General features: G+C 44.4%; 1 protein-coding gene across 19 annotated transcripts in view; it reads left to right on the top strand.

Annotated features, from left to right (window-relative positions):
• Positions 1-26,701, top strand: part of CALN1 (calneuron 1) — a 676,810-nt gene that overhangs the window by 417,442 nt on the left and 232,667 nt on the right. For 16 of the 19 annotated variants that reach the window (XM_055292953.2, XM_055292955.2, XM_055292952.2 and 13 more), the window contains one exon: positions 10,727-10,839. In XM_055292953.2, coding sequence (XP_055148928.1) covers positions 10,727-10,839 — 113 coding nt within the window. The other 3 variants (XR_010122570.1, XM_063646439.1, XM_063646440.1) reach the window with 3 other exon arrangements.

The raw sequence follows: 26,701 nt of genomic DNA, 5'->3' as shown, positions 1-26,701 counted from the left end.
TGATGGTAAATTTTATATTATGTATATTTTACTAAAAGAAAAAAAAAGGGAGCTGTCATGAGAACATGCTCTACTATTCCTATGCCCCACCTGCCAGACGTGCTGATGAATAAATTGCTATTATTAGTTTTTGGGGAGTGGGTACAAGTCTGGATATTTTTATATAAATACTTATGCAGAGAAATCAGACTATATATTCTCCTTGACCTCCCCATTTTTTTAACCAAATTGTAGCATACTAAAATACAGTTCTATACCTTGCTTCTTCAACTTGAGAAGCTATCTTGAAGATCTTAGGGATCTTCCTATAGATCCTGGAGACTTTTTTTTGTTTTAGACAGAGTCTCACTCTGTCATTCTGTCGCCCAGGCTGAAGTGCAATGGCATGATCACAGCTCACCACAATCTCCGCCTCCCAGGTTCAAGCGATTCTCATGCCTCAGCCTCCTGAATAGCTGGAATTACAGCCATGAACCACCACGCCTGGCTAATTTGTGTGTTTTAGTAGAGATGGGGTTTGCCGTCTTGGCCAGGCTGGTCTCAAACTTCTAGCCACAAGTGATCTGTCTGATCGGCCTCCCAAAGTGTTGAGATTACAGGCGTGAGCCACCGTTCCCGGGCACATCCTGGAGACTTTTAAATCCACATTTCTTAGCTGTCAGGCACTCTCTGACACCATCTTGCCTGCACCTCAAAACCAGCATTTCCCCAGTACGTCCTCCTCCTGACTTCTTTGTTGTTCCTAATTAGTTTCATGGTCCCTTTGGTGTCGCAGAGCAGACACCTTAGCATCACTCTTGCCTCTTAGCCTTCCTGCCCTTCCAGTCAGTTGCCATGTCTCGTCAGTTCCATCTGAAATGCCCTTTTCTTGTATCAAGTCTTCTCCAATCCCCATCCTCCACACTGGCTAATATTGTCTTAACTAAGACCCCTTCCCCAGTCAGCTCTACCGCACCCAGTCCAACCTTCATACTGTCCCCAGATTGATCTTTGGTGAGCAAAGTTCTGGCACTCACATACCCAAGCCTGGGCAGGTTCTACTGACTCTGCATCGAAGATGAGCCCCTCAGCCTGCCTTGACCTGGGCCCAGCTTGTCCTACTCTCTTCCTATGGGGATCCTCTATCCAGCATGAAGGGTGGTCGGTCACCTTCCCTCCTTCCTAGCATCCTCACCATTGCTCAGGCCACTCAGCTTATCTCCCTTTGCAATTCATTAGAATCCTTCCCTCTTTTAAAGGCTCACTGCAAAATCATGGAGAATGGCCTGTCTGGACCCTGCGTTCCTGACTTTGTCCTGCCTTAGCACAACGCTTTTAGGTCAATTACAGCACTCCCTTCATTCTGCCTTGGGTAATGGATTGCAAGCCCCTGGAAGCTAAGCTACGCCTTATGCTTTGGAGATTTCGTCAACTAATTTGAATGGAGTCTCAGATAGACATTTTTTCTTGTCTCCTTGTTACCCTTTGAAGCCCACCCACTTTTCCTGTATATTCTTCTCCTCCCTTTTAGTTTGCAGTGATTTTTTTTAGGATTATTTTACCTCCTTATGAGAATTTCAGCTGGTTGGTCTTAATGAATGTTGTACAGTCCTGGCACTCCTGCAGCTTCCTGCCCTAGTTCAAGTTCATTACTTTGACTCACATAGCAGTGGGAAACCACGAGACACAGTCCTTGGCAGGTTAGCTTTCTGTCCTTCTTGCTAAGTGGATCATGATATTTGGAAGCTAGAGAAGGGAAAATGAGGCCTGGTCGGAGTGAATTACATTCTTTCTTTCTGCAGCTACTTGCTCATTCAAGAGTCATAAAAGAATTTAATCAAAGCTTTTGCTTTTAGGACCTCTTGCATTCCATGAAAGGTTGCAGATCTGGGAAGAGAGTCACCATTGTCTTTTGGGGGCATGTGATTCCGTAATGGCAGTTTGATGGGACCCTGCAGGGCCTGAGCAGGTTTTGTTCATCAGACCAATTCTTTTCTGGTGGAAGAGGCTTCAGATGTGTGCAGGGTTCTGTGTGAATGACCTGGATCCCCTCCCTGGGAAAGGAGCACCTATAGAGAATTACTAAGATGCTGACTGCAGACAAAGAGGCGATTTGAGGAGCATCTGTTTTGACAATTGCCATTTGCATTAAAGCTCCTGATAGCCATCTCTCCCAATTTCCCACTAACTTCCTTCCTAAACGCCCAGATAGGAAAACACACTATAACTCTCAAGCTTTGAAAAGAGTTTGAGATCCTGTAATCCTATGCCAGGACCAAGAGCTGAGGTCTCTGATATCAAGGGAAGGCAGTACAATATGGGGGTTAATACCAGGCTTCTGGTCAGGCACAGTGGATCATGCTTGCAATCCCAGTGCTTTGGGAGGCTGAGGTGGGAGGATCACTTGAGGCCTGGAGTTCAAGATTAGCCTGGGCAACATACTGAGACCCTGTGTCTACAAAAAATTTAAAAATTAGCCAGGAGCAGCCGGGCGCGGTGGCTCATGCCTGTAATCCCAGCACTTTGGGAGGCTGACGTGGGCGGATCACGAGGCCAGGAGATCGAGACCACGGTGAAACCCCGTCTCTACTAAAAATACCAAAAATTAGCCAGGCACAGTGGTGGGTGCCTGTAGTCCCAGCTACTTGGGAGGCTGAGGCAGGAGAATGACGTGAACCCTGGAGGTGGAGCTTGCAGTGAGCTGAGATTGCACCACTGCACTCCAGCCTGGGTGACAGAGTGAGATTCTGTCTCAAAAAAAAAAAAAAAAGCCAGGAGCGAGGTGTGGTAGCTCACGCCTGTAATCCCAGCACTTTGGGAGGCCGAGGAGAGTGGACGGATCACCTGAAGTCAGGAGTTTGAGACCAGCCTGGCCAACATGGCGAAACCCTGTCTCTACTAAAAATACAAAAATGAGCCGGTCATGGTGGCGGGTGCCTGTAATCACAACTACTCGGGAGGCTGAGGCAGGAGAATCGCTTGAACCCAGAAGGCGGAAGTTGCGATCAGCCAAGATTGTGCCATTGCGCTTCAACCTGGATGACAGAGCGAGTCTCTCTGTCTCAAAAAAAAAAAAAAAGAAAAAAATTAGCCAGGCGTGGTGGCACATAAGTGTGGTCCTAGCTACTCGTGAGGCCGAGGTGGGAGGATCACTCTACCCAGGAGTTCAAAGCTGCAGTGAGCTATGATTGCACCACTGCACTTCTGGGTGACAGAGTGAGATCCTGTCTCTAGAAAAACAGAAAACAAAACAACTAAGATTCTGAGTTGAGCCCCCCACTCTGCCTCATGGTAGCTGCATGGCCTTGATATAGTTATTTTTAACCTCTTTTTTTTTTAAGTTTTCTCATTGATAAAATGTGAAAGGGGAGAACCTATTTATAGTGTTGGCATGGAATTCAACAAGGGAATACATGTAAAACCCTGAGCTCAGTGCCTGGCACATAGCAAGTGCTAAATAAGTAGTTCCTATTACTTATTATCACTCTCTGAAATGATGAAGAATGGCCTCTGGTGGCTGACCTGAGATGCAAGAGCTAGACCACAGGGAGTCATTTAGATTTCAGTTTGACTCTGTGTACCTGGTCTCCATAGCACTCCCTTAGTAAGAAAGGCCGGGATCAGGAGACAGTGATGCAGACAGACCATGTCAGTGAGTGACCTTTTGAAAGGTCACAAAAAGCACAGGCAGAGTGCTGGGGCTGGAATCTCGGCTCTACTCCCTGTGTAAGCTTCTGCAAGCTACTGAACCTCTTTGAGCCTCAGTTTTCTCATTTGTCAAATGGGCAGCAGGAAGACGTAAATGAATTAGTGTATGTCCCAGCACTTTGGGAGGCTGTGGCAGGTAGATTGCTTGAGGCCAGCCTGGGCAACATAGCAAGACCTCGTCTCTGAAAAAATTTTAAAAGATTGTCCAAGTGTGGTGGCATGCTCCTGTAGTTCCAGGTACTCCAGAAGCTGAGGTGGGAGGATCGCTTGAGCCCAGGAGTTTGGGGCTGCAGGGAGCTATGATGGCACCACTGCACTCCAGCCTAGGTAACAGAGCAAGACCCTGTCTCTAAGAAAAAAAAAAAAATCAATCATGTGGGTATTTTAAAAAACCATGTCCACCGCATTGTGTGTGCCCAGTAAATATTAGATATTATTATGATTATCAGGTTTCCTGGACCTTGCTTCAGCCTGCAGCTTGGGAATGGTTTTTAGGGACATAGTGTAAAACCTACCTCTGAGATTCTATTTGTCTCCATTCCCCTAAGATTGAGGGTGTGGGGGCATATGGATCAGACTTCTGAGTACAATGCTGATAACTTTTGGGGGGGTATTCCCAGCCCTGTTTGTCTGTTAAATTAAAATCTGGTAAAGAGGTCATTTCCGTAGTCAGAATCTGAATAGAACCTTTATGTTACCAGTAGGGTTGGTATAGAATTGTAGATTAGAGGAAAGAGTCTTCATTTACTGAAGGTCTGCATAAAATGTGCTGTGTCCTTACATACTTAGGAACCAGAGCTGAGAAATACCGGGAGACAGCTAGACATATGGGGGACCTGCCCTGATTATTCCTCCAACCATGGACCTGGAGACATCCCCCTTTGCTCATTGAGTAACACAGAGAGTGTAAGAGAAAAGAAGACCGTTTTCCCGATACTCTCATGCTCAAGACCAAATATACCAAAGTGTGGGTTTTTCTCCCTCACCAAGCAATTCCCCAATTATCTGCAAACACTGGACTAGATGTCCTACAATTAAATTGAATTCTGTTACTATCTACCTGGAGTTAGCATTATTTGAGGAGCACCTGTTTAGACAATTGCCACTTACATTAGGTCCCTCAGGTGAAGGGCTCAGTCCCACAAGATTGCTCCCACTTATGACACCATTTCAAAGTCCACGTGGCCACCTGTGCTTCTGATGACAAATCAGAGGTTCCCTCGTTGGGTTCATTCATTTACTAGAGCAGTTCACAGAACTCAGGAAAGCACTTTACTAATTATTACCCATTTATTAGAAAAGAATACAACTCAGGGAAAGCCAGAGAGATGTAAGGTAATGGGAGTGGTACATGCAGCTTCCACGCCCTCTCTGAGAGCTCCATCCTCCCAGCATCTCCATGCGTTCACCAACCTGAAAACTCTCTGAACCTCATACATTAGGGATTTTTATCCAGGTTTCATCATGTATGCATGATTGATTATGAACCCAATCTTCAGCTCCTCTTTCCTCTCTGGAGGTTCGGGAGATGGCACTGAAATTTCCAAGGTTCTAATCATGGTTTGGTGTTTCTGGTGAACATCTCTCACTGGAAGCCCACCAAGAAGTGCTTCATTAGAACAAAAGACATTCCTATCACCCAGGAAATTCCAAAGGATTTAGGAGTTCTGGCCAGGAACTGGGGTCAAAGACCAAATAATTGGCCGGGTGCAGTGGCTCACACCTGTAATCCCAGCACTTTGGGAGGCCGAGGCGGGCAGATGACGAGGTCAGAAGATTGAGACCATCCTGGCTAATACAGTGAAACCCCATCTCTACCAAAAATACAAAAAATCAGCTGGGCGTGGTGGTGGGTGCCTGTAGTCCCAGCTACTCGGGAGGCTGAGGCAGGAGAATGGCATGAACCCAGGAGGTGGAGCTTGCAGCGAGCCGAGATCGCACCACTGCACTCCAGCCTGGGCAGCAGAGTGAGACTCTGTCTCAAAAAAAAAAAAAGAAAAAAAAGTCCAAATATTAGAACAAAAGATGCTCTTTGCACCCCTATTACTTAGGGAATTATCAGTGTTTTATGAGCTGTGTACCAGGAAACAGAGACAAAGATTTCTATATCTATATCTGTCTATCTATCTGTATGTATATATTTGAGACGGAGTCTTGCTCTTTCACCCAGGCTGGAGGCCACTGGCATGATCTCAGCTCACTGCAACCTCCACCTCCCAGACTTAAGTGATTCTCCTGCCTCAGTCTACCAAGTAGCTGGGATTACAGGTGTGCACCACCACACCCAGCTAATCTTTGTATTTTTGGTAGACAGGGGGTTTCACCATGTTGGCCAGGCTGGTCTCAAACTCCTGACCTCAAGTGACCCACCCATCTCGGCCTCCCAAAGTGTTGGGATTATAGGCATGAGCCACTGTGCCTGGCCAATATGCATTTCTTATTATAAATCACAGTATCACAAGCAAAAAATATATATCGGCCAATCTGGGATTCCAAATGTCCTCTCCTAAATGACTAGAAGCAAATATTTCCATGATCTGGACCTCTTCTGCCAAGTCGCGTGTACTCCACGCCATAGTTGGCCCTGCCCATAGGATCCTGAGTGCCCTTCCCCATCGCTTCTTCTCTGGCCAACAATTTGGAATAGCAAATGAGCTGCTCCCTTTGCCAGGACCAAGATGTGTTTCAGAAGCATCGTTTCTGCTTGTCAGCTTTTGGTCTGTAGTTCCAGCCAAGTGCACCATCTGTGAGCACTGCCTGGTACTGTGATGATTTGGCCCAGAGCTCCATGTGGACCTGTGAAATACACCAGTTCCAAACTGCTGCACTCCCTGCACCCTGAGGCGAGGTTTCAGAGAGGTGGGTGGTCCTGCTCCTTTTGCTACCTTGAAGGTGCACTGTTCAAAGACGGCCTCGTTCTCCTGGTGCTGGCAAGCACGGGTTTTGCCACATCCCGTAAACTATGAGGTTCCCAAGTGGGAGAGAATGGTGCCCATTATATCACGGTCAGGAGCTTAAGTGGCCCAACCTGGTGGGCATATCTTAGATCAGGTCTCATGTGTTTTTTTGTTTATTTGTTTTTTTGTGTTTTGTTTGTTTGTTTGTTTTGAGACAGGGTCTCACTCTGTCAACCCAGGCTGGAGTGCAGTGGTGCCATCTTGGCTCACTGCAACCTCCACCTCCCAGGCTCAGGTGGTTTTCCTGCCTCTGCATCCCACATAGCTGGGACTACAGGTGCCCACCACCACACCTGGCTAATTTTTGTATTTTTAGTAGAGATGGGGTTTCACCATGTTGCCCAAGCTGGTCTCAAACTCCTGGCCTTAAGTTATTCACCCTCCTCGGCCTCCCAAAGTGCTAGGATTACAGGCATGAGCCACTGCACCCGGCCCTCATGACGTCTTTGCAGAAATAGATCCATGTCCTTGAGCTTCTAAGCCTCTATGAAGTTAGACCTCACTGTGGGTGCAGATAGTGAGATGATGCCCACTGCTGATAGACCAACATTCCAGAGGGAGCACCTGGGAAAAAGAACCACAGTACTTGGGGCATCTGCTAGGCCGGTGCTTCTTAACCTTCCTCCTCTTTTTTTAAATAAGCACCCCCCAAGAGCCTTTTCAGATATGCATTTTTCTAGTTGTCCCACCCCCTTGAAATTTTGTACAGATACACTGTGTATTATGTACTGTAGTCCTAGAAGAGCTGCAAGCCATTGTAATATCTGACATCGGCTAATGTTATTTTGTTCCCTAAGAATCCAGTTTCACCCCATTGTGGGTGATACTGTCTCTCTTGAGAATGCATAGTTTAGTTCGAGACTGTTGGGCCATCCAGCCCCACCTGTAACCAGTGGAGGTGATTTGGGGTGAGCAGAGAGTTACTGCACACATGTAACAGGCATGTCTATCCGAGACGTTGGAGCCACATGGAGTTAGCTTTCAGAGGTGTCAAATTCTAGGTAGACTGGGCCATTCTCCTTTCCCTCTAGCTTTCTGCTTTTCACTTTTACAAATACCGGTTCAGTATCTATCTGTAGGCAAATATCTTGTTCTATATTCAAGATAAATGTTGTTTTGTTTTTTCTTTAAAAATGAAGCTATTAAGGTCAGATATGGTGGCTCATGCCTGTAATCCCAGCACTTTGGGAGGCTGAGGAAGGAGGATCACTTGAGCCCAGGAGATTAAGACCAGCCTGGGCAACATAGCAAGACCCCCTCTCTATTTTTTTTTCTTCTGTCAGTCAAAGTCTTGCTTTGTCGCCCAGGCTGGAGTGCAGTGGTCTTACCTCGGCTCACTGCAACCTCTGCCTCCTGGGTTCAGCAATTCTTCTGCCTCAGCCTCCCGAATAGCTGGGATTACAGGTGCCTGCCACCAGGCCCAGCTAATTTTTGTATTTTTAGTAGAGACGGGGTTTCACCATGTTGGCCAGGCTGGTCGCAAACTCCCGACCTTGTGATCTGCCCGCCTTGGCCTCCCAAAGTGCTGGGATTACAGGTGTGAGCCACCTCACCCAGCCCCCCTCTATTTTGTTAAGTGCATTGTTAGATCCAAAGGAAACAGCACTTTACAGAATCTTGATTGGTGCTTCCTGTCTATATCTGGGACAAGTACACCAGGAATGCATTATAGAGGTGATCTCTGTGTATTTCTGGCAGCATCGGCTAGTGTGCTTTTGGAAGTATTTGATAATTTTGAAGGCAAGATGGTAACTCGTTGCTTGAATTAGCTTTCTTATGATTACCAGCAAGAGTGAAATTTTAGATTTACCTTGTTGAATGATGAGATAAATTGATTTCTTCTCCAGAAGCCACTGACTGCCCCTCGTCATTTGGTGGTTAAATCCTCCCTTTCTCGTTGACTTGCCACGCCTCTCTAATCCTTTAGGAAGTTTTCCCTCTGCTGGGATCTGTTCCTGGACAATCTGTTCTGAATTATTGGTATCTTGATGCTCACATCTGCTTGGCGTTGTGAAATAGGTTTTGAATGGATATTCTTTGAAGGTGAATGCACTCTGAGAGGGCATTGATTTATGTGTGGGCATTTGGACAAACTCTTGTGTGCAGACACCTGGCCGTCTGCGCCGGCTGCAGCCAAGATAGGGATGTGGTGAACTTTTGATGGAGTTGCCCTTTTGAGCAGTTGAAAGGGTGCAGAATGCTACACCGATGACTCCTGGAGGATCCAGCAATGCCTTGAAGGTTTGCTTTTGTCTGTTGAATTGGCTCAAATCCACCTTCTGATTACTGTCAGCTCTAGCATGAAAGATCCAACAGATGCTGAATTGAACAAAGAACGAAGGAGCAAGAGACATCATTCATTCATTGTACAAGTACATACTGAACGCCTGCTTTGGTGTTCAATATACAAAGATGTTTCAGACCAAGTCCTTGACCTTGCAGAACTCACAATCTTTTGCTTGTGAGATAGGCATGCAAATCAGTGACTGGGATATAAGGTTTTATTTTATTTTATTGTTTTATTATTATTATTTTTTTTTGAGATGGAGTCTTGCTCTTATTGCCCAGGCCGGAGTGCAGTGGTGCGATCTTGGCTCACTGCAACCTCCGCCTCCCAGATTCAAGCCATTCTCCTGCCTCAGGCTCCCAAGTAGCTGGGATTACAGGCGTGGACCACCACACCCAGCTAATTTTGTACTTTTGGTAGAGACAGGGTTTCACCATGTTGGTCAGGCTGGTCTCGAACTCCTGACCTCAGGTGATCCACCCACCTCGGCCTTCCAAAGTGCTGGGATTACAGGCATGAGCCACCACGCCTGGCCAGGATACATGGTTTTAAATTCTACAGTAGGTACACATGGAGTTAGTAGGAGAGACAGAAAAAAAGTTCGACCAGTTCTGCCTAATGAGATCAGGAACAAAACAGAAAGAGAACATGACATTTCAGCTCCATCTTAGAGAAAGAGAATTCACCAGATAGAGAAGTGAGGGAAGGGATCCCGAAACAGAGGGATAGGCATACACATGCACCACACCCCACGAGGTGTGAAGGAGCTTGTATTTTATGCAAAGGTTGGGGACAAATGGATGCAAAAGAGATGGTGAGGCTTGAACGCTGTGCTGAGGTGGTATCCCTATTTTCAGTCAAAGGTGCTGTTCAGGCCGGATGTGGTGGCTCACGCCTGTAATCCCAGCACTTTGGGAGGCCGAGGCAGGCGGATCACTTGAGGTCAGGAGTTTGAGGCCAGCCTAGGCAACATGGTGAAACCCCATCTCTACTAAAAATACAAAAATCAGCTGGGCTTGGTGACTTGCTCCTATAATCCCAGCTACTCTGGAGGCTGAGGCCTGAGAATCACTTAAACCCAGGAGGCGGAGGTTGCAGTGAGCCGAGATCATGCCATTGCACTCCAGCCTGGGCAACAGAGCAAGATACCATCTCAAAAACAAAATAAAAGTGCTGTTCAAATATAGAAAGCATGATCAGATTTGGTCTTCGGGAATTAAACTCAGAACTGCATAGAAGAGACTGTGAAGGTAAGCGTAAAAGCCGTGCTACTCATAACAGAATCGTTGCTAGGAACATTAATTCTTAGAAGGATTTTCTCACCTTCATCGTTGAAAAGAGAACTAGCCATTGAGTAATGAGGAAGATACAGCAACCACAGATACTTAAGAGGTGAAATCAAGAAGGTTTGATGATTACATGTATATGTGGGTGACAAGGATGGTGGAAGAGATGGGGTGAAGCTCCCACTTCCATGTACAACTGGGCAATTTGGAGTAAAAGGAGAAGCAGGGGTGAGGTATAGCCATGTTAAGTGGGAAGTGATGGTTGGACTTTAGCTAGAAATACTGTCAAATGTTTAGGAATATGTGGTGCTGGATGTACTAATGATTGCCAGTTTCTTGTGGTACTTTCAGTCGTTGAAGAACATTGAACAGTTTTAAGTGATGTTACCAGCTCTTCTTCATTGATGGAGGTCATGCCAAGAAGAAAAGCATAGAGGTGTTTATTGCATCGGGTACGGTAGGTCAAGTGCAGCTTGTTTGCAACTCATATTTACATCTTCTCCTTGCAGGGGATGGCCAGGTGGATTTTGATGAATTCATGACCATTCTTGGCCCCAAACTGGTGTCTTCAGAAGGTCGTGATGGTTTTCTTGGAAACACGATAGACAGCATATTCTGGCAGGTGAGTAAGAATTTTTTTTCAGACTAAGTTTGACAGTAAATATGTCTGAGACTAACTTTTGACTGAATTCTTGAGCTTCTTTTTGGCACATGAAGATCTCTTCTGGGCTGAGCGACATATGTTCCCGAACAAAGAATCAAAACTACTCCTTTTTTAGGGTTTGGAGGAGTGAAATATCTCCCCATTTTTTTCTCATAGCAATTTCTTTTTGCATTTGGGAAAAATGAAATTATTCTACTGCACATTCACAAAAGTTTTTTTCCTGGGGACACTTCAAAGGGGCACACTGATATTATCTGAACCGGTTCTGTCTTTGACCCCAGTTCCGGGATATCTTTGCTGAGAGAATGGCATGGTTGCCTGGTACATTTGAATCCCGTCGACATCCTTGCACTTAATGGGAGAGAATGGTTTTGTCTAAGAATATGTATTCAGTGCTTCTCAATTAGCTCCTGTTTCTATCTTGTAAAATCTCTTAGGAAATTCCAAACATCTAACATTGTAATTATTAAAGTATAATGAAATCATTTTTATATTAGTTCTCTACTCTTAAAATGTGACAATTATTTTATGATTATAAAATTTAGGGAGTCGGTTATCAATCATTATTTTAAAAAATTTGAATCACGTTGTCTGTCAAATTAAATTAAATTACCGGTTAGACACGTAAAACGCCATTCAGACACAGCATGATTTTTCTTTTTTTTAATTTCTTAATGCTGGTTTTTCCCTTCACCAAGAGATTTCTCTAACCTAAATAAGGGTTGCAGTTGGTGTGTCTTTCTAGTCTTATTCAGGTACCCATCTTGCATAGAACCAACAAGTATTTAGTAAGAACTTATGTACGCTATAATCTGTCAGTGTTTGTGGGTTTTACAAAAGGCATTTAAGACTCAGACCTAGCTATTTCAGAATTTGGCTGGGGAAGTCAAATTTGGTGGCTCATGCCTGTAGTTCCAGTGCTTTGGTAGGCCAAGACAGGAGGATCACTTGAGGCCAAGAGTTCAAGACCAGCTTGGGTAACATAGCGAGATCCCGTCTCTGCAAACAATTTTTAAAATTAGCCAAATGTGATGGCACATGCCTGTAGTCCCAGCTACTCTTGAGGCTGAGGCAGGAAGATCGCTTGAGCCCAGGAGTTCAAAGCTGCAGTGAGCTATGATCACACCACTGCACTCTAGCGTGGGCAACAGAGCAAGAGCCTGTCTCAAACAAACAAAAATAATAATTTGGCTAGGGAAACACAATTAAGAGAGAGAAAACAAACAAGTGATTAATTAGTGTGATGGTCACTAGACTGTAACTCCTTGAAGCACAGGGCTTCAGAGTTGTAGCTCACTCTGCATGCTGTACACAGCAAGCCCTCAATAACTATTTGTTTCAATAGATGAATGGAAGGGCAAGAAAGGAAGAAAATACAGTCTTGAAGGGTCAGAAAAGAATTTAGGGAATGTGACACTTGCTTTGAACCTTGAAATATGGGTAGAATTAAATGCAAAGAAAGAAAAGGGGGCATTTCAAGCACCATGATGAGAGTTTGAAAAGGGATTGGCATGGGGAAGTCATTGACCATGACTAAGATACTGTTTGAAGGGCAAGACCTCAAGACCCACTGGCAGAATGGATTTAGGGCCTGAAGAAAGAGAAGAGGTGAGGCTGACGCCAGAGTTCCCAACTTGCTGTTATTGGCAGGGGTCAGATCATGGAGCAACAGAGAAGTCTTGTGGGGTTGAATCCTCAATTGGACATGCTGAGTGGAAGGTGAGGGTCAAGCAGCCAAGTAAAGGGAGAAAGTCTATGCACAGCTGAAATCAGTTGGGGCTGGAACACTGGATTGAGATTCATGAGAGCTGGTGGGTAAAATTATAGGCAAGGATGAGCTCACCGAGGGAAGGTGCATAAATGAGGATGAGCAGAGAGATGGGACCTGGTCCCAGAGGACATCCAGGGTCAGGGGAGAGTGAGACAGGGGCTCATGAACCCCCCACTGCTGATAGGAAAATGCCATCTCCCTGAACTGATGTTAGAATCTGGAAGATCTCCAGGACCCTACTTACCATGCAAGGAGAATATTGTAGTGCTCATGGAACCTTCAGTTATGACTTGACACTTGGGAAGACCAATAGGTAGAGTCCCCTGGTGGAAATAAGAAATGACTCCAGAGTTCAGAAGATGAAGGATCATTGTTTCCCATCTGGCCATCTTTCGGCCCATGGAGGTCCACTCTGATGGGCCTTGGCGAGTTGCTTCTCCCCTGGGTGTTTCTCCTTCTTCTTTCTCTCATTCTCCATCTATTCTCCTGAATGTCTTTTTGCTTGTTTGTTTTATGTGTATTTTAGAGACAGGATTTCATTCCGTCACCCAGGCTGGAGTGTAGTGATGCAACCATAGCTCACTGCAGCCTTGAACTCCTGGGCTCAAGTGATCCTCCCACTTCAGCCTTCCAAGTGGCTGGGACCACAGGTGCAAGCCACCATCCCCTGCTATTTTTTTTGTGTGTTTTTTGGTAGAGATGGCATCTTGCTATGTTGCCCAGGCTGGTCTCAAACTCCTAGCCTCAAGCAATCTTCCTGCCTTGGCCCCCTGAAGTGCTGAGTTTACAGGAGTGAGCCATGGCACCTGAGCCCCTGAATGCTTTCTACTCTTTACCTCCATCCTTAGGGCCCACTCCAGCCTAGGAGAATGTTCCAGGGCCTTATAAGCTCTAAGCATTCTTCTTTCTGGCCCTCATCTGGATGGGAAGGAGCTATGGCTACTTAATCTACACTCCTACTCCTCCTGTCTTCCAGGTTCATCACAGCAGAGCATGTACACTGCAAGGAAATATTTCTCTTACAATATGTGGACTGCCTGTAGCATAATTCAGACATGCTATAATGCTCACAAAGTCTCCATGATTTTGTCTTACTCAAGATTTTCTTCCACACTCAGGGTGAAAAGATAGGCTGGAGAAAGGAGAGTAAAAGGGGAAAATTCCATCTTGAAATATTTAAATCAATGCTGGAAGGTACAGACTTAGTGGCTGTGGCTTTCCTCTCCTGCTAGTGCTCACCCAGCTCAGAATTTTACGACTAGCACGCAAGAACAAAAACATCCATCAGTTCTCAGTAATCAGCCTCCCCCTCTTCCCCCTGTGACTGCCTGCCCCTTCAGAGACAGCGTGAAAAAATGGTACTTAAAACTTCTACAGCATTGGCTTGTTTCTGGAAAAGAGTTCAGGTTCCCAGTGCTTGAGTGGTTTTTCAGGTTTAGAAGAAAGCTGAGAGTGTGCGTGTGTGTGTGTGCACATATATATACATGTGTGTGTTTCCTTCCTTGAAGTAGTTGAAGATAATGTACAAAAAAGAAGCAGAAAGGTTGCTTTCCCAACACAGTGAGACCCTGTCTCTATAAGCAAATTGAAAAATTAGCTGGGCATGGTGATGTGCCCCTGTAGTCCTAGCTATTCTGGAGCTGAGGCAGGAGGATCGCTTGAAGCCAGGAGTTTGAGGCTACAGAGAGCTGTGATTGTGCCACTGCACTCCATCCTGGGTGACAGAGTGAGACGCTGTCTCAAAAAAAATAAAAATAAAAAATAAGAAAGGTAGCTTTTCACCTCCAGATATCTAGGCAGAAGATATTGATCTTAGGAGGTACTGATATTCTTGAAAGAAGACCATCCTACTTAAGAGACTCTAGCAAGGCTTCCTACCAGTGACAAAGTCAGTTTTCCATGGAAACAGACCTGAGACTACTTCTAGAAGGGTATATATTTGTGATCTGTGGCTGCATAATACATTACACCAAAATCTAGGGACAGAAAACAACACTAAATATTTTCTATCTCACTTAGTTTCTGTGGGTTGGGAATTTGAAAGCTAGCTAAACTGGGTGGTTCTAGCTCAGGGTCTCTAATCCCAGTTGCAGCCAAGATGCTGGCTGGAGCTGTGACTAGCCTTGGGCTTGACTGAACTGGAAGATGTGCTTCCTGGTGGCTCACTCACCTGGCTGGCAAGGTGCTGCTGGTGGTTGACAGGAGCCCTCAGGTCCCTACTGCACGGACCTCGCCACAATGCTGCTTGAGTGTCCTCCTGACATGGCAGCCAGTTTCCCTCAAAGCCAGTGATCCAGGACAGTGCTAGGCAAGAGCAATGATATCTTTTATGCCCTAGCTATCAAGTTGGACACCATCATTTCTACAATATTCTCTTGATTACACAGGTCATCCCTATTCAGTGTGGGAGAGAACAGCCTTCTGGTGAATGAATGCCAGGAGATAGGAGCCATTGTGGATTGCTTTGGAGGCTAGCTACCATAAAGGGTAAAGATCCTATCATTGGACTTCAACTTCTGATCTGACATTGCTGCCCCAAGCCTTCCATTTTCCCCAGGCTTAGGTTTCTTCCTACCTTAGAGGAGACCTATAACCAAGGCTATTCTCTGTATCACTGAGAAGCAATCCTATCAAGCACTAGGTGCCTTTTCCTAATAAAATCCTTTTTTCCAGGCCAGACAGGATGGCTTATGCCTGTAATCCCAGCACTTAGGGAGGCTGAGGTGGGCAGATCACTTGAGGCCGGGAGTTTGAGACCAGCCTGGCCAACATGGTGAAACCTCATCTCTACTGAAAAAATACAAAAAAAAAAAAAAAATGAATTGGATATGGTGGTAGTTGCCTGTAATCCCAGCTACTCAGGAGGCTGAAGCATGAGAATCATCTGATCCTGGGAGGTGGAGGTTGCAGTGAGCTGAGATCGAGCCACTGCACTCCAGCCTGGGTGACAGAGCAAGACCCTGTCTCAAAAATGAATAAACAAATAAATAAAATAATTTTTTTCCAGTGCTTTCCTTACTGGTGTTCTAGCCTATACTGCCAAGGGTAGAATAAAATCAAATGGGATTCAGCAAAAACAACTATTTATTGGTTGGCACTAGTCGCAAAAGTTATGAGCCCCTGGCTCTTTGCAGGAAATTGGTTATCAGTGAAGGGGGAATATAGTTGGCTACAAATGCAGCTTCCTTCCCAGGGAGGATGGTCTGAGAGTCATACCCCAGGGTCTCTAGTCCTCCCAGCATACGCTCAACCCTCTGGGTGTGAGACTCTTTGGCAGCCAGGTCAGAACCGCTTTCCTATGCATAACTTGTAAAGCTGTGATTGTGTTCTTAGTCTTCGTTCATCAAGCTTCTGTGTGTTTGCTGTTACTGCAGTGGTATATTTGCTGAGGAAATGTGAAACTGTGTTTGGAGTCAGCCTTAGGATATGGTATATAGGAATGGCAGAGAGGAGAGGAGGGAAGGAAGGGACTGAGCGGGGCTGAGACTCGGAACTGGGGGGTAGCCTTCCTGCTCCATGCTGCAGGTTAATTGCAACTGCCGAGACGTCAAGCATGGTCCTCAGGGTCCCTGCTTTTCCACCATTTATTTACGCCACACATCATATGCCTACTTGTATCCAAGAATAAGAGGCTTATGATACAGTAGATGTCCCCAAGTGGCAGAGGAAAGAGCCCTGCTATTTTATCATGGTGTTTTCATGAATTCACCCCAGCAGCCTTTTTCATTTTCTCCTGCTTGACCTCAAGCCCCGTGCAACAGTGTTCTGCCGTGAGTTTGCAGACAGCAAGCTATAGAGAGCATACGTGAAAGGATCATGGGAGATTAAACAGGTCTGCCAGTCCCAGGGGCCAGCCAACACTTCTGTTAAACTCTTTTCCCTCTGAAGAAACAGAGAAATGAGTCCTGAACTTGGTGAGGAGAGCCGAGCTGTTTGTGTGTCTTACTTTTGCCACCGTGAGGTTCAAGAACACCTCAGCCAGAGTGATGCCAAAAACATCTCATGTAGAACTGGGTTCCTTTGCTTACATTTTTATCTTATTCACAATCAAACCTTATTCATGAAGACTTCACTAATTTAGAGTTTCTGTTTTAAGAAATGAAACATTCATAGTTTGTGAGCCAATAGATCTGCTCATTGGATGGTGCTGGTCATGTTGGAATAAGTCCAGGGCTAAAGCTCGGGAGACAAGAAGCCTGTAATAGCTCCCTGGTCTTTTTGCATGCTCAGGACTTCTGGGCAATACTCCCGAGCACACACGAAGTCCAGGGAGCCATTCCGCAAGCTGGTCTTCAGAACAGCTTGTTTATCCCACAGCTGTGTGCAATGTGCAAGACACTGTAAGTTACTCTAGCCTGAAAGTGCATAGGGCACTCGTTCCCCAGTTTGGTAGGCATCAAAGTCTGTTTGCCACGCTGACTTGCTTTGCCTTTCTCTGGTTATAAATCATAGGTCTGCTGCTGTCCAATCCTCACTCATCTGGTGGGAGAATATGCAGCAGGTGCAGTAAAATACCTGCCCCAGAAACCTTTCCGGAAAGGCTTACGTTTTGTCTCTCCATCCCAGTTCTTGCTGTGGTCTCATGTCTCCTGTGGATTTCCATTTCTGCTTTGGTCCTGGACTTTTTTTTTTTTAATTTTTGAGACAGAGTCTCTCTCTGTTGCCTAGGCAGGAGTGCAGTGGCACTATCTTGGCTCACTGCAGCCTCCACCTCCCGGGTTCAAGTGATTCTTATGCTTCAGCCTCCCAAGTAGCTGGGATTACAGGTGTGTGCCACCATACCCAGCTATTTTTTTTTTTTTTTGTATTTTTAGTAAACATGAGGTTTTGCCACTTTGGCCAGGCTGGTCTTGAGCTCCTGGCCTCAAGTAATCTACTCACCTTGGCTTCCCAAAGTGTTGGGATTACAGGCGTGAGCAACCATGCCCAGCCTGGCCCAGGAATCTTGATCTCTGTCTCAGGTTCTGATCCAAAACCTAGTTCTTCCCAGCCCAGGACCCAGGCTTTTGTCTGGGGCATTTTATAAGCTGGTCCCAGGTTGATGGCAGAGATAGGCAGGTGGTTTGGTTTAAAAATTATTGACTTTAGGCCTGGCACAGTGGCTCATGCCTATAATCTCAGCACTTTAGGAGGCCAAGGCAGGAGTTTAAGAGCAGCCTAGGCAATGAGTGACATGCCTTCTGTACAAAAAATTTAAAAATTAGCCAGGCGTGGTGGTACATAGCTGTAGTTCCAGCTACTCGAGAGGCTGAGGCAGGATTGCCTGAGGCCAGGAGGTTGAGGCTACAGTGAGCTATAATCATGCCACTGCACTTCTGCCTGGTCAACAGAGGGAGATTGTCTCAAAAAATAATAATAATAAAATAAATAAGATTCTTGACCCATGGACAGTTGAGAGCATTTGCATTTCATGGTTGTGACATGTGAAGGAAATATTACATACAAAAAGCTACAATACAATGTGACTCCAAATCTGTTATGCATAAAAAGACTGGAAGGAAATATATTCAACCATTGACAGTGACTTTTTTTTTTTTTTTTCAAGATGGAGTCTCACTGTGTTGCCCAGGCTGGAGTGCAGGGGCGCAATCTCAGCTCACTGCAACCTCCACCTCCCGGGTTCAAGCAATTCTCCTGCCTCGGCCTCCCAAGTAGCTGGGATTACAGATGCCCACCACCATGCCCAGCTAATTTTTGTGTTTTTATTAGAGATGGGGTTTCACCGTGTTGGCCAGGCTGGTCTGGAACTCCTGACCTCAGGTGATCTGCCGGCCTCAGCCTCCCAAAGTGCTGGGATTACAGGCGTGAGCCACTGTGCCCGGCCTCTCTTCCATTCTTAATCATCTAATGGAACCTTAATAGTTTTCAGCAGTGATGTCTATATCAAGGCCTGCTAGACTGACAGCAAGCCTTCAGTCCCCACAGGGATCTTACCAAGTGTGGAAAAATGGAATATGGGAAGCATTCATGTCAACAGTGGTTCTCAAAGTGTGGTTCCTGGACCAGCAGCATTAGTAATACCTGGAACTTGTTAGAAACGGGAATTCTGGCCCGGCAAGTGACTCACACCTATAATCCCAGCACTTTAGTAGGCAGAGGTGGGAGGCTCTCTTGAGCGCAGGGGTTCAAGACCAGTATGGGCAACATAGCAAAACCCCATCTCTAGAAATAACAATGTAAAAAATTAGCCTGGCATGCTGGCACATGCCTGTAGTCTCAGTTATTCTGGAGGCTGAGGTGAGGACATCGCCAGAATCCAGGCAGTTGAGGCTGCAGTGAGCTGTGATTGCACCACTTCATTCCAGCCTGGGCGACAGAGTGAGACCCTGTCTCAAAAAGAAAAAAAAAAAAAAAGAAATGCAAACTCCTGGGCCCCACCTATTGAACTGAATATTCAATACTGACCTGTTGAATCAGAAACTCCAGGCCTGTGGCCCAGCAATCTGTTTCTATAAGCCCTCCAGGTGATGTCGACGCTGGCTTGAGTTTGAGAGTCACTTAGTTACAGGATTTTAATGAGCCTGACATTTGGGACAAGGCAGCGAGTTACGTTTACTGATCTGGTTCTGAACCTGGCTTCCTTCCAGGCTTGGTAATTTGGGTTTTTCTTTTAGTTACCCTTATTCATAAGTGTAATTGATCTTTAGTCTATTTAACACTATAGTTTTAAACTGTTTTGAAAAGGTGGAGAAATTACCTATCAATATGTAGCTAATTTCTAAGTAGGAAATAATTTTCTAAGCATTGGAGGCAATGGAACAATCAAATAATACTGCTAACTTATACTATTAAATTATAAGAATATTTAAAAAGCTAACAAAGGCTGGACGCAGTGTCTCACGCCTGTAATCCCAGCACTTTGGGAGACTGAGGCAGAGGATCGCTTCAGCCCAGGAGTTTGAGACCAGCCTGGGTAACAAAGCAAGATCCTGACTCTACAAACAAATACAAAAATTAGCCAGACATGGTGGTGCATGCCTGTAGTCCCAGGTACTATGGAGGCTGAGGTGGGAGGATCAATTTAGCCTGGGAGGTCGAGGCTGCAGGGAGCCATGATCATGCCACTGCACTCCAGCCTAGACAATAGAGCGAGACCCTGTCTCAAAAAGCAAACAAACAAAAAAGCTAACAAACTGGCAAAAATATGGCAATTTATAGAATAAAGCACATGTACAGAACATTTCTAAAGCTATATGAAACCTCTTGACACTAAATGGGATAAAGAGCAATAGACAACTGATAGACATTTGAAATAAACATTAAAACAGCTTGACCTCACCAGAAATCTTAGAAATGTTAATTAAAACAGGGATTGGTTAACCGTTGTCCTCTCAGAATGGAAAATAAGTCATGTAGTACTCAAAAGTTGTCAAGAGCAAGATAAAATAGGCAAACTCGGCTGGGTGCAGTGGCTCACACCTGTAATTCCAGCACTTTGGGAAGCTGAGGTGGGCGGATCGCCTGAGGTCAGGAGTTTGAGACCAGCCTGGCCAACATGGTGAACCGTGTCTCTACTAAAAATACAAAAATCAGCTGGGCGGGGTGGCGCACATCTGTAGTCCCAGCTACTTGGGAGGCTGAGGCAGGGGAATCACTGGAGCCCGGGGGGCGGAGGCTGCAGTGAGCCGAGACCAAACTACTGTACTCCAGCCTAGGTGACAGAGTGAAACTCTATCTAAAAAAAAAAAAAAAAAAGGGCCAACTCATATAACACTGATAGAAATGTAAATAGAAAGAAATGTATTTACAATTTCTTTGTAGAAATGTAAATTTGTAAATTGTACAACTTTTCAGAAAACTACTTGATGTTACTTAGCCATAATTTTTAAAGCCGTATAATTTAAAATATGTTCAAACCCGGTGATTTAAAATAATTCTACATTTAGTAATCACATAAAATCAGTCAGAGATGTAGGAAAATGCAATTATAAAGATAAAATATTATATAATTGTTAGAAATAATATTTTCACTTTATACTAAATGGAAAAGCCAAGATAGAGATGGAATTTACAGTATAATTACATTACCATCTACATCTATTATATGCCCATTTATATTCATCTATTATGCATCCATTTATAGTCAGAGAGAAAAAAATGGAAAAAATTCTGATTGTACTTATTTTGACTGGCACAAAAGTGAATGTAGTTTTTTCTTTATACTTGTTTGTATTAGGCTATATGGTCTATTCTGTTATTATTCAGTAAAGTTAACAAAATCTCAAATTAGTCGGGACGTGGTAGCTCATGTCTGTAATTCCAACATTTTGGGAGGCTGAGGCAGGAGGATCTCTTGAGCCCAGGAGTTTGACAGGAGCCTGGGCTACATGGTGAGACTCGGTCTCTACCAAAAATAAAAAAATTAGCTGGGTGTGGTGACATGCATCTGTGGTCCCAACTACTGGGAAGGTTGAGGCAGGAGGATCACTTGAGCCCAGGAAGTTGAGGCTACAGTGAGCCATGATCGAGTCACTGCACTTCAGCCTGAGTGACAGCCAGATCCTGTCTCAAAAAAAAAAAAAAATCTCAAATTAGCAAAATTATGTTATCCAAGAATTGTTTTCAGTGGCAAAAACAAAAAGGGGAGAAGTCATTGGAATTTAAAGCGTTTCTAGTTCACATGCCCATAGTTATGGTAAACGGAGCACAAAGTTGATATAAGAGTATAAAAGCCGGCTGGGCATGGTGGCTCACGCCTGTAATCCCAGTACTTTGGGAGGCCGAGGCAGGTGGATCACCTGAGGTCAGGAGTTAGAGACCATCCTGACCAATATGGTGAAACCCTGTCTCTACTAAAAATACAAACAAATTAGCCAGGCCTGGTGGCATGCACCTGTAATCCCAGCAACTCAGGAGGCTGAGACAGGAGAATCGCCTGAACCCAGGAGGCGGAGGTTACAGTGAACTGAGATCACGCCCTTGCACTCCAGCCAGGGTGACGGAGTGGGACTCTGTCTCAAAATCAATCAATCAATAAATAAAGCCTAAAATCAAAAGTAATGCAGCTGCCAGCTGCCAGGAGGAAAGGAACTCGCTGGCCACCACTGAGTGGCAGCTGTCACCCAAAGCCGCTGTATGACCCTCTGCTGCAGAGGCTGCAGGAGGCCCAAGGCAGGACTGTCACTGATGCTGCTCTCCACATATCAGCGTTAGGTCCAGTTAATATGCTGAAAACTCATATTTTGGGAAAAAGTCTGAAACGATTTTATGATCACAAAAAATAAATTGATTAAATGTAATTTCTGTTTTGTTTTGTTTTTTGAGACAGAGTCTCGCTCTGTTGCCAGGCTGGAGTGCAGTGGCACGATCTCAGCTCACTGCAACCTCCGCCTCCTGGGTCAAGTGATTCTCCTGCCTCAGCCTCCTGAGTAGCTGGGACTACAGGTGCCCACCACCACACCCAGCTAATTTTTACGTTTTTAGTAGAGATAGTATTTCACCATGTTGGCCAGGATGGTCTCGATCTCTTGACCTCATGATCCGCCTGCCTTGGCCTCCCAAAGTGCTGAGATTATAGATGCGAGCCACTGTGCCCGGCCAATTAAAAGCAATTTTTAAAAATCCCTTCAAAATAACCTCATGGCTGGTACTTCAGTCTGTAGCTGAGATGAGCTGACCAGTGGCTGTAGGTGGGGAGAGGAGAAAAATCACTGGTCACATTATGAGGAAAGTCCTGGCACCAGTGGTTTCATATCTCTATTCCACAGAACCTTCCCAAATTATATTTAAAAGTATTTTTTAATTCAATCTACTTATCCTCAAGTCTTTAACCCATAGGGTATGATGTGAACTATAGACGCCCAGGAAGGTGCAGAATTTTCATTGAAAGTTATCTAAATGGGCTGAGTATGGTGGCTCATGCCTGTAATCCCAGCACTTCCAGAGACTGAGAACTGCTTGAGTTCAAGAGTTCAAGACCAGCCTGGGCAACATACAGAGACCCTGTCTCTAGAAAAAAAAAAAAACTAAAAATTAGCTGGGTCTGGTGGTGCATACCTGTGGTCCCAGCTACTTGGGAGGCTGAGGTGGGAGGATCACTTGAGCTCAGGAGTTCAAGGCTGCAGTGAGCTAGTGCCACTGCACTCTAGCCTGGGTGTCAGAGTGAGACTGTCTCTCAATGAAGCAAACAGGAGGGAAAGGAAAGATGATTAGGATGGATGCTATCAGAGGAGAATCTTGGCCCTGAACTTGTTAAATTTCAGAGGAAGCAGAGAAAGGAGCAAGACAGGCGTGGAAGCTGATGGGGACTTCTGGGGGTCAGTCAGGTAAATCGCTTCAAACCCCAAACAAGAAGTAACCAAAGGTAGGTTCAGGAGAAGGAACAAGGGTCTTCCTGTGCTTCAGGGATGGTGTCCTGGAGGAGCCTCTGACCACAGCTCCAATGCTCTTGACTCACAGGATAGAGTTCTGAGGTTCAAGGGTGCAGCCAAGAGACCAGGGAGGTGGCTACAGCCACCTGACTCTCTGATCAGCGGGCCCTGATCCCCACACTCCTGACCCCCTCCCAGACAGACACTGGGGAGCAGGCCCTACACGTCTTGTTGAGGTACTGCTGTCTGTTTTTTTGTTTTTTATGTGTTTTCCTGTATTTACCATGGTAAATAGGATTTTAATTTTCTTCTTCTTTTTTTTTTTTTTTTTGATGGAGTCTCGCTCTGTTGCCAGGCTGGAGTGCACTGGCGCCATGCCTCGGCTCACTGCAGCCTCCGCCTCCCGGGTTCAAGCAATTCTCCTGCCTCAGCCTCCCAAGTAGCTGGGACTACAGGTGCGTGCCACCACGCCCAGCTAATTTTTGTATTTTTAGAAGACACAGGGTTTCACCGTGTTGGCCAGGATGGTCTTGATCTCTTGACCCCATGGTCTGCCCACCTCAGCCTCCCAAAGTGCTGGGATTACAGGCATTAGCCACTGCACCTGGCTAATTTTTCTTTTTCTTTTTTCTTTTTTTTTTTTTTTTTTTTGACAGCGTCTCCTTTATGGCTAGAGTGCAGTGACGCGATCTTGGCTTACTGCAACCTCTGCCTCCCGGGTTCAAATGATTTTTCCACCTCAGCTTCCTGAGTAACTGGGATTACAGACACGCGCCACCAAATGCTTGCTAATTTTTGTGTTTTTAGTAGAGATGGAGTTTCACCATATTGGTCAGGCTGGTCTTGAACTCCTGAACGCAGGTGATTCACCCACCTCAGCCTCCCAAAGTGCTGAGATTACAGATGTGAGCCACTGAGCCTGATTTTAATTTTTCATTAAATGTTTCTAACCCCTTTCTGCCAGTATGGTGGAAAATGACTTTGCAATTTTGGGCTTCATCTGGCCGCCTTACTGAATTCTCTCATTAGCAAAAGTCTAGGTGGTTTAGGCTGCAGTAACTAAATACTACAGACCAGGTAGCTTATAAACAACAGAAATGCATTGCTTACAGTTCTAGAAGGTTCTGGTGAAGGCCCTCTCCCAGATTGCAGTGTCAACTGATTTCCTTGGGTCCTTTTATCCCTTCATCCCTTGGGATAAGGGGATTAATTCTTTTTATGAGTCTCTACCTTCATGATCTAATCATCTCCCAAAGGGCCCGATTCCTAATACCATCACAATGGGGGTTAGGATTTCAGTATATGAATTTTGGGAAAACACAAACAGCAGTCATGGATTTTTCCAGTGATTTTCTTAGACTATTTATCCCTGCAATGACTTTGTCTACAAATTGCAGCAATTTTGTTACCTTCTTTTTGGCAGTGTATATTTTATCCCATTTGTATTGACTGAAACCTAGTTATTACTAATAAACTGTAAGGGTGATAGTTGATTTTATGAAATTAACCTGTTACTTACTGTATTAGTTTGTTTTCACACTGCTGCTAAAGACATACCCGAGACTGGGTAATTTATAAAGTAAAAGAGGTTTAATGGACTTACAGTTCCACGTGGCTGGGGAGGCCTCACAATCATGGTGGAAGGTGAAAGCCTTGTCTTACATGGTGGCAGACAAGAAAGAATGGGAGCCAAATGAAAGGGAAACCCGTTATAAAACCATCAGATCTTGTGAGACTTGTTCACTATCATGAGAACAGTATGGGGGAACCACCCCTATGATTCAATGATCTCCCCCAGGGATGGTCCCTCCCACGACACGTGGGAATGATGGGAGCTTCAATTCAAGATGAGATTTGGGTGGGGACAAAGCCAAACCATATCTAACTTACTAACAGTTTTTTAAAACCATGAATATATGATAGCTTTTTCTCAAATGGCCTTTGAATCTCTAATAATAGGATCATGTGATTATTCTTGTTTGGATACCATGTGATAATAAATTTCCTATTATTAAATCATTTTTGTATTCTTAGGGTTAATATTAGTTGTCATGGTAGGCCATTTTCTTAATGCAATTTGAATTTGTAGTGTAAGTTTTGAATTTGATTTGCCATTAATTTTTTTTTTTTTTTTTTTTTTTTTTGAGACGGAGTCTCGCTCTGTCGCCCAGGCTGGAGTGCAGTGGCGCAATCTCGGCTCAGTGCAAGCTCCGCCTCCCGGGTTCACGCCATTCTCCTGCCTCAGCCTCTCCGAGTAGCTGGGACTACAGGCGCCCGCCACCACACCTGGCTAATTTTTTGTATTTTTAGTAGAGACGGGGTTTCACCGTGGTCTCGATCTCCTGACCTCGTGATCCGCCCGCCTCGGCCTCCCAAAGTGCTAGGATTACAAGCGTGAGCCACCACGCCCGGCCTGATTTGCCATTAATTTTTAGTTTTTCATTCATATTTATAAATAAAAGTTCCCTATAGTTTATACAAAATTACAAGTGTCATTGTTAGTTCTTGAAACATAGTTAACCTAGCATGATGAAATCATTTGTTTGCTTTCTATTATTTTCTGTGATCTATAATAAATTCTATACAGTGTGGAATTGATTTATAACTTTGACTTTAGGCTTGCTAGTTCATAAACTGCTTTTTTGTTTGTTTTCATTTTTTGAGATGATTATTTGATAAACATTAGAAGTTAATTGTTCTTCAGTCTGTTTTGGAAACTTATATTATCTTCAGGTTACCAATTCCTCAAAATTACTTAGTTTAATAGCATTTACTTACATATAACATTGTTTAAAAATTTATTTGAGGCTGGCGCAGTGGCTCACACCTGTAATCCTAGCACATTGGGAGGAGGAGGTGGGTGTATCACCTGAGGTCAGTAGTTTGAGACCAGCCTGGCCAACATGGCGAAACCCCGTCTCCACTAAAAATACAAAAGTTAGATGGGCGTGGTGGCGGGCATCTGTAATCCTAGCTACATAGGAGGCTGACGCAGGAGAATCACTTGAACCCGGGAGGCGGAGGTTGCAGTGAGCCGAGATCACACTGCTTCATCCCAGCCTGGGCAAAAGAGTGAAACTCTGTCTCAAAAAAAAAAAAAAAAAAAAAAAATTCAAAGTATTCTCATACCGTTGTTTTAGCCTCTCTTAATTATAATTTTTTTCTCATTTTTTATTAATTTGATATGCCAGATGATTGTCTATTTTAGTGATTTTGGGGAAAATCTATGCTTCTATTTAATGAATAATCCTTTTTTCTCTGTTTTCATTCTAGTATTTTCAGCTTTTCTCTTCATTTCCTTTCTCTTGCTTTCTTCTTATTCTGATCATTTATTATCATTTATAATAATAATTTGTGTAAATTATTTTATTTAGTTTTTTTCTTTTTTATTAATGAAATAATTTAGATATAAATTTTCTTCTTCGTATAGCTTTGTCACCATTCTGGAGATTTTTATATGTATTGGGATCAGTTATTATATGGTCTATAATTGTAGATAATATTTTCATTCACTCAATAGTTATTTGGGAGAATATTACTGAATACCTTGTTTAAATACTTGTTATTGATTTCTCATTTTTTTGCATAATCATAGAATGTCAGATATATAATATCTTCATACTACTTATTGTATCCATTTATTGTGTCTCAATGTGTGTTTGATTTCTGCAAACGTAATATGGTAATTGAATAGATTGCTTGCACAATTTATAAGAAATAGAGCTATTGATCCATGACC

Source organism: Symphalangus syndactylus, chromosome 9 (genome assembly GCF_028878055.3).
Source record: "Symphalangus syndactylus isolate Jambi chromosome 9, NHGRI_mSymSyn1-v2.1_pri, whole genome shotgun sequence".
Taxonomy (NCBI): domain Eukaryota; kingdom Metazoa; phylum Chordata; class Mammalia; order Primates; family Hylobatidae; genus Symphalangus; species Symphalangus syndactylus.
Note: the sequence above shows the minus strand (reverse complement) of the source record. Positions and strands in the feature narration are given on the sequence as shown.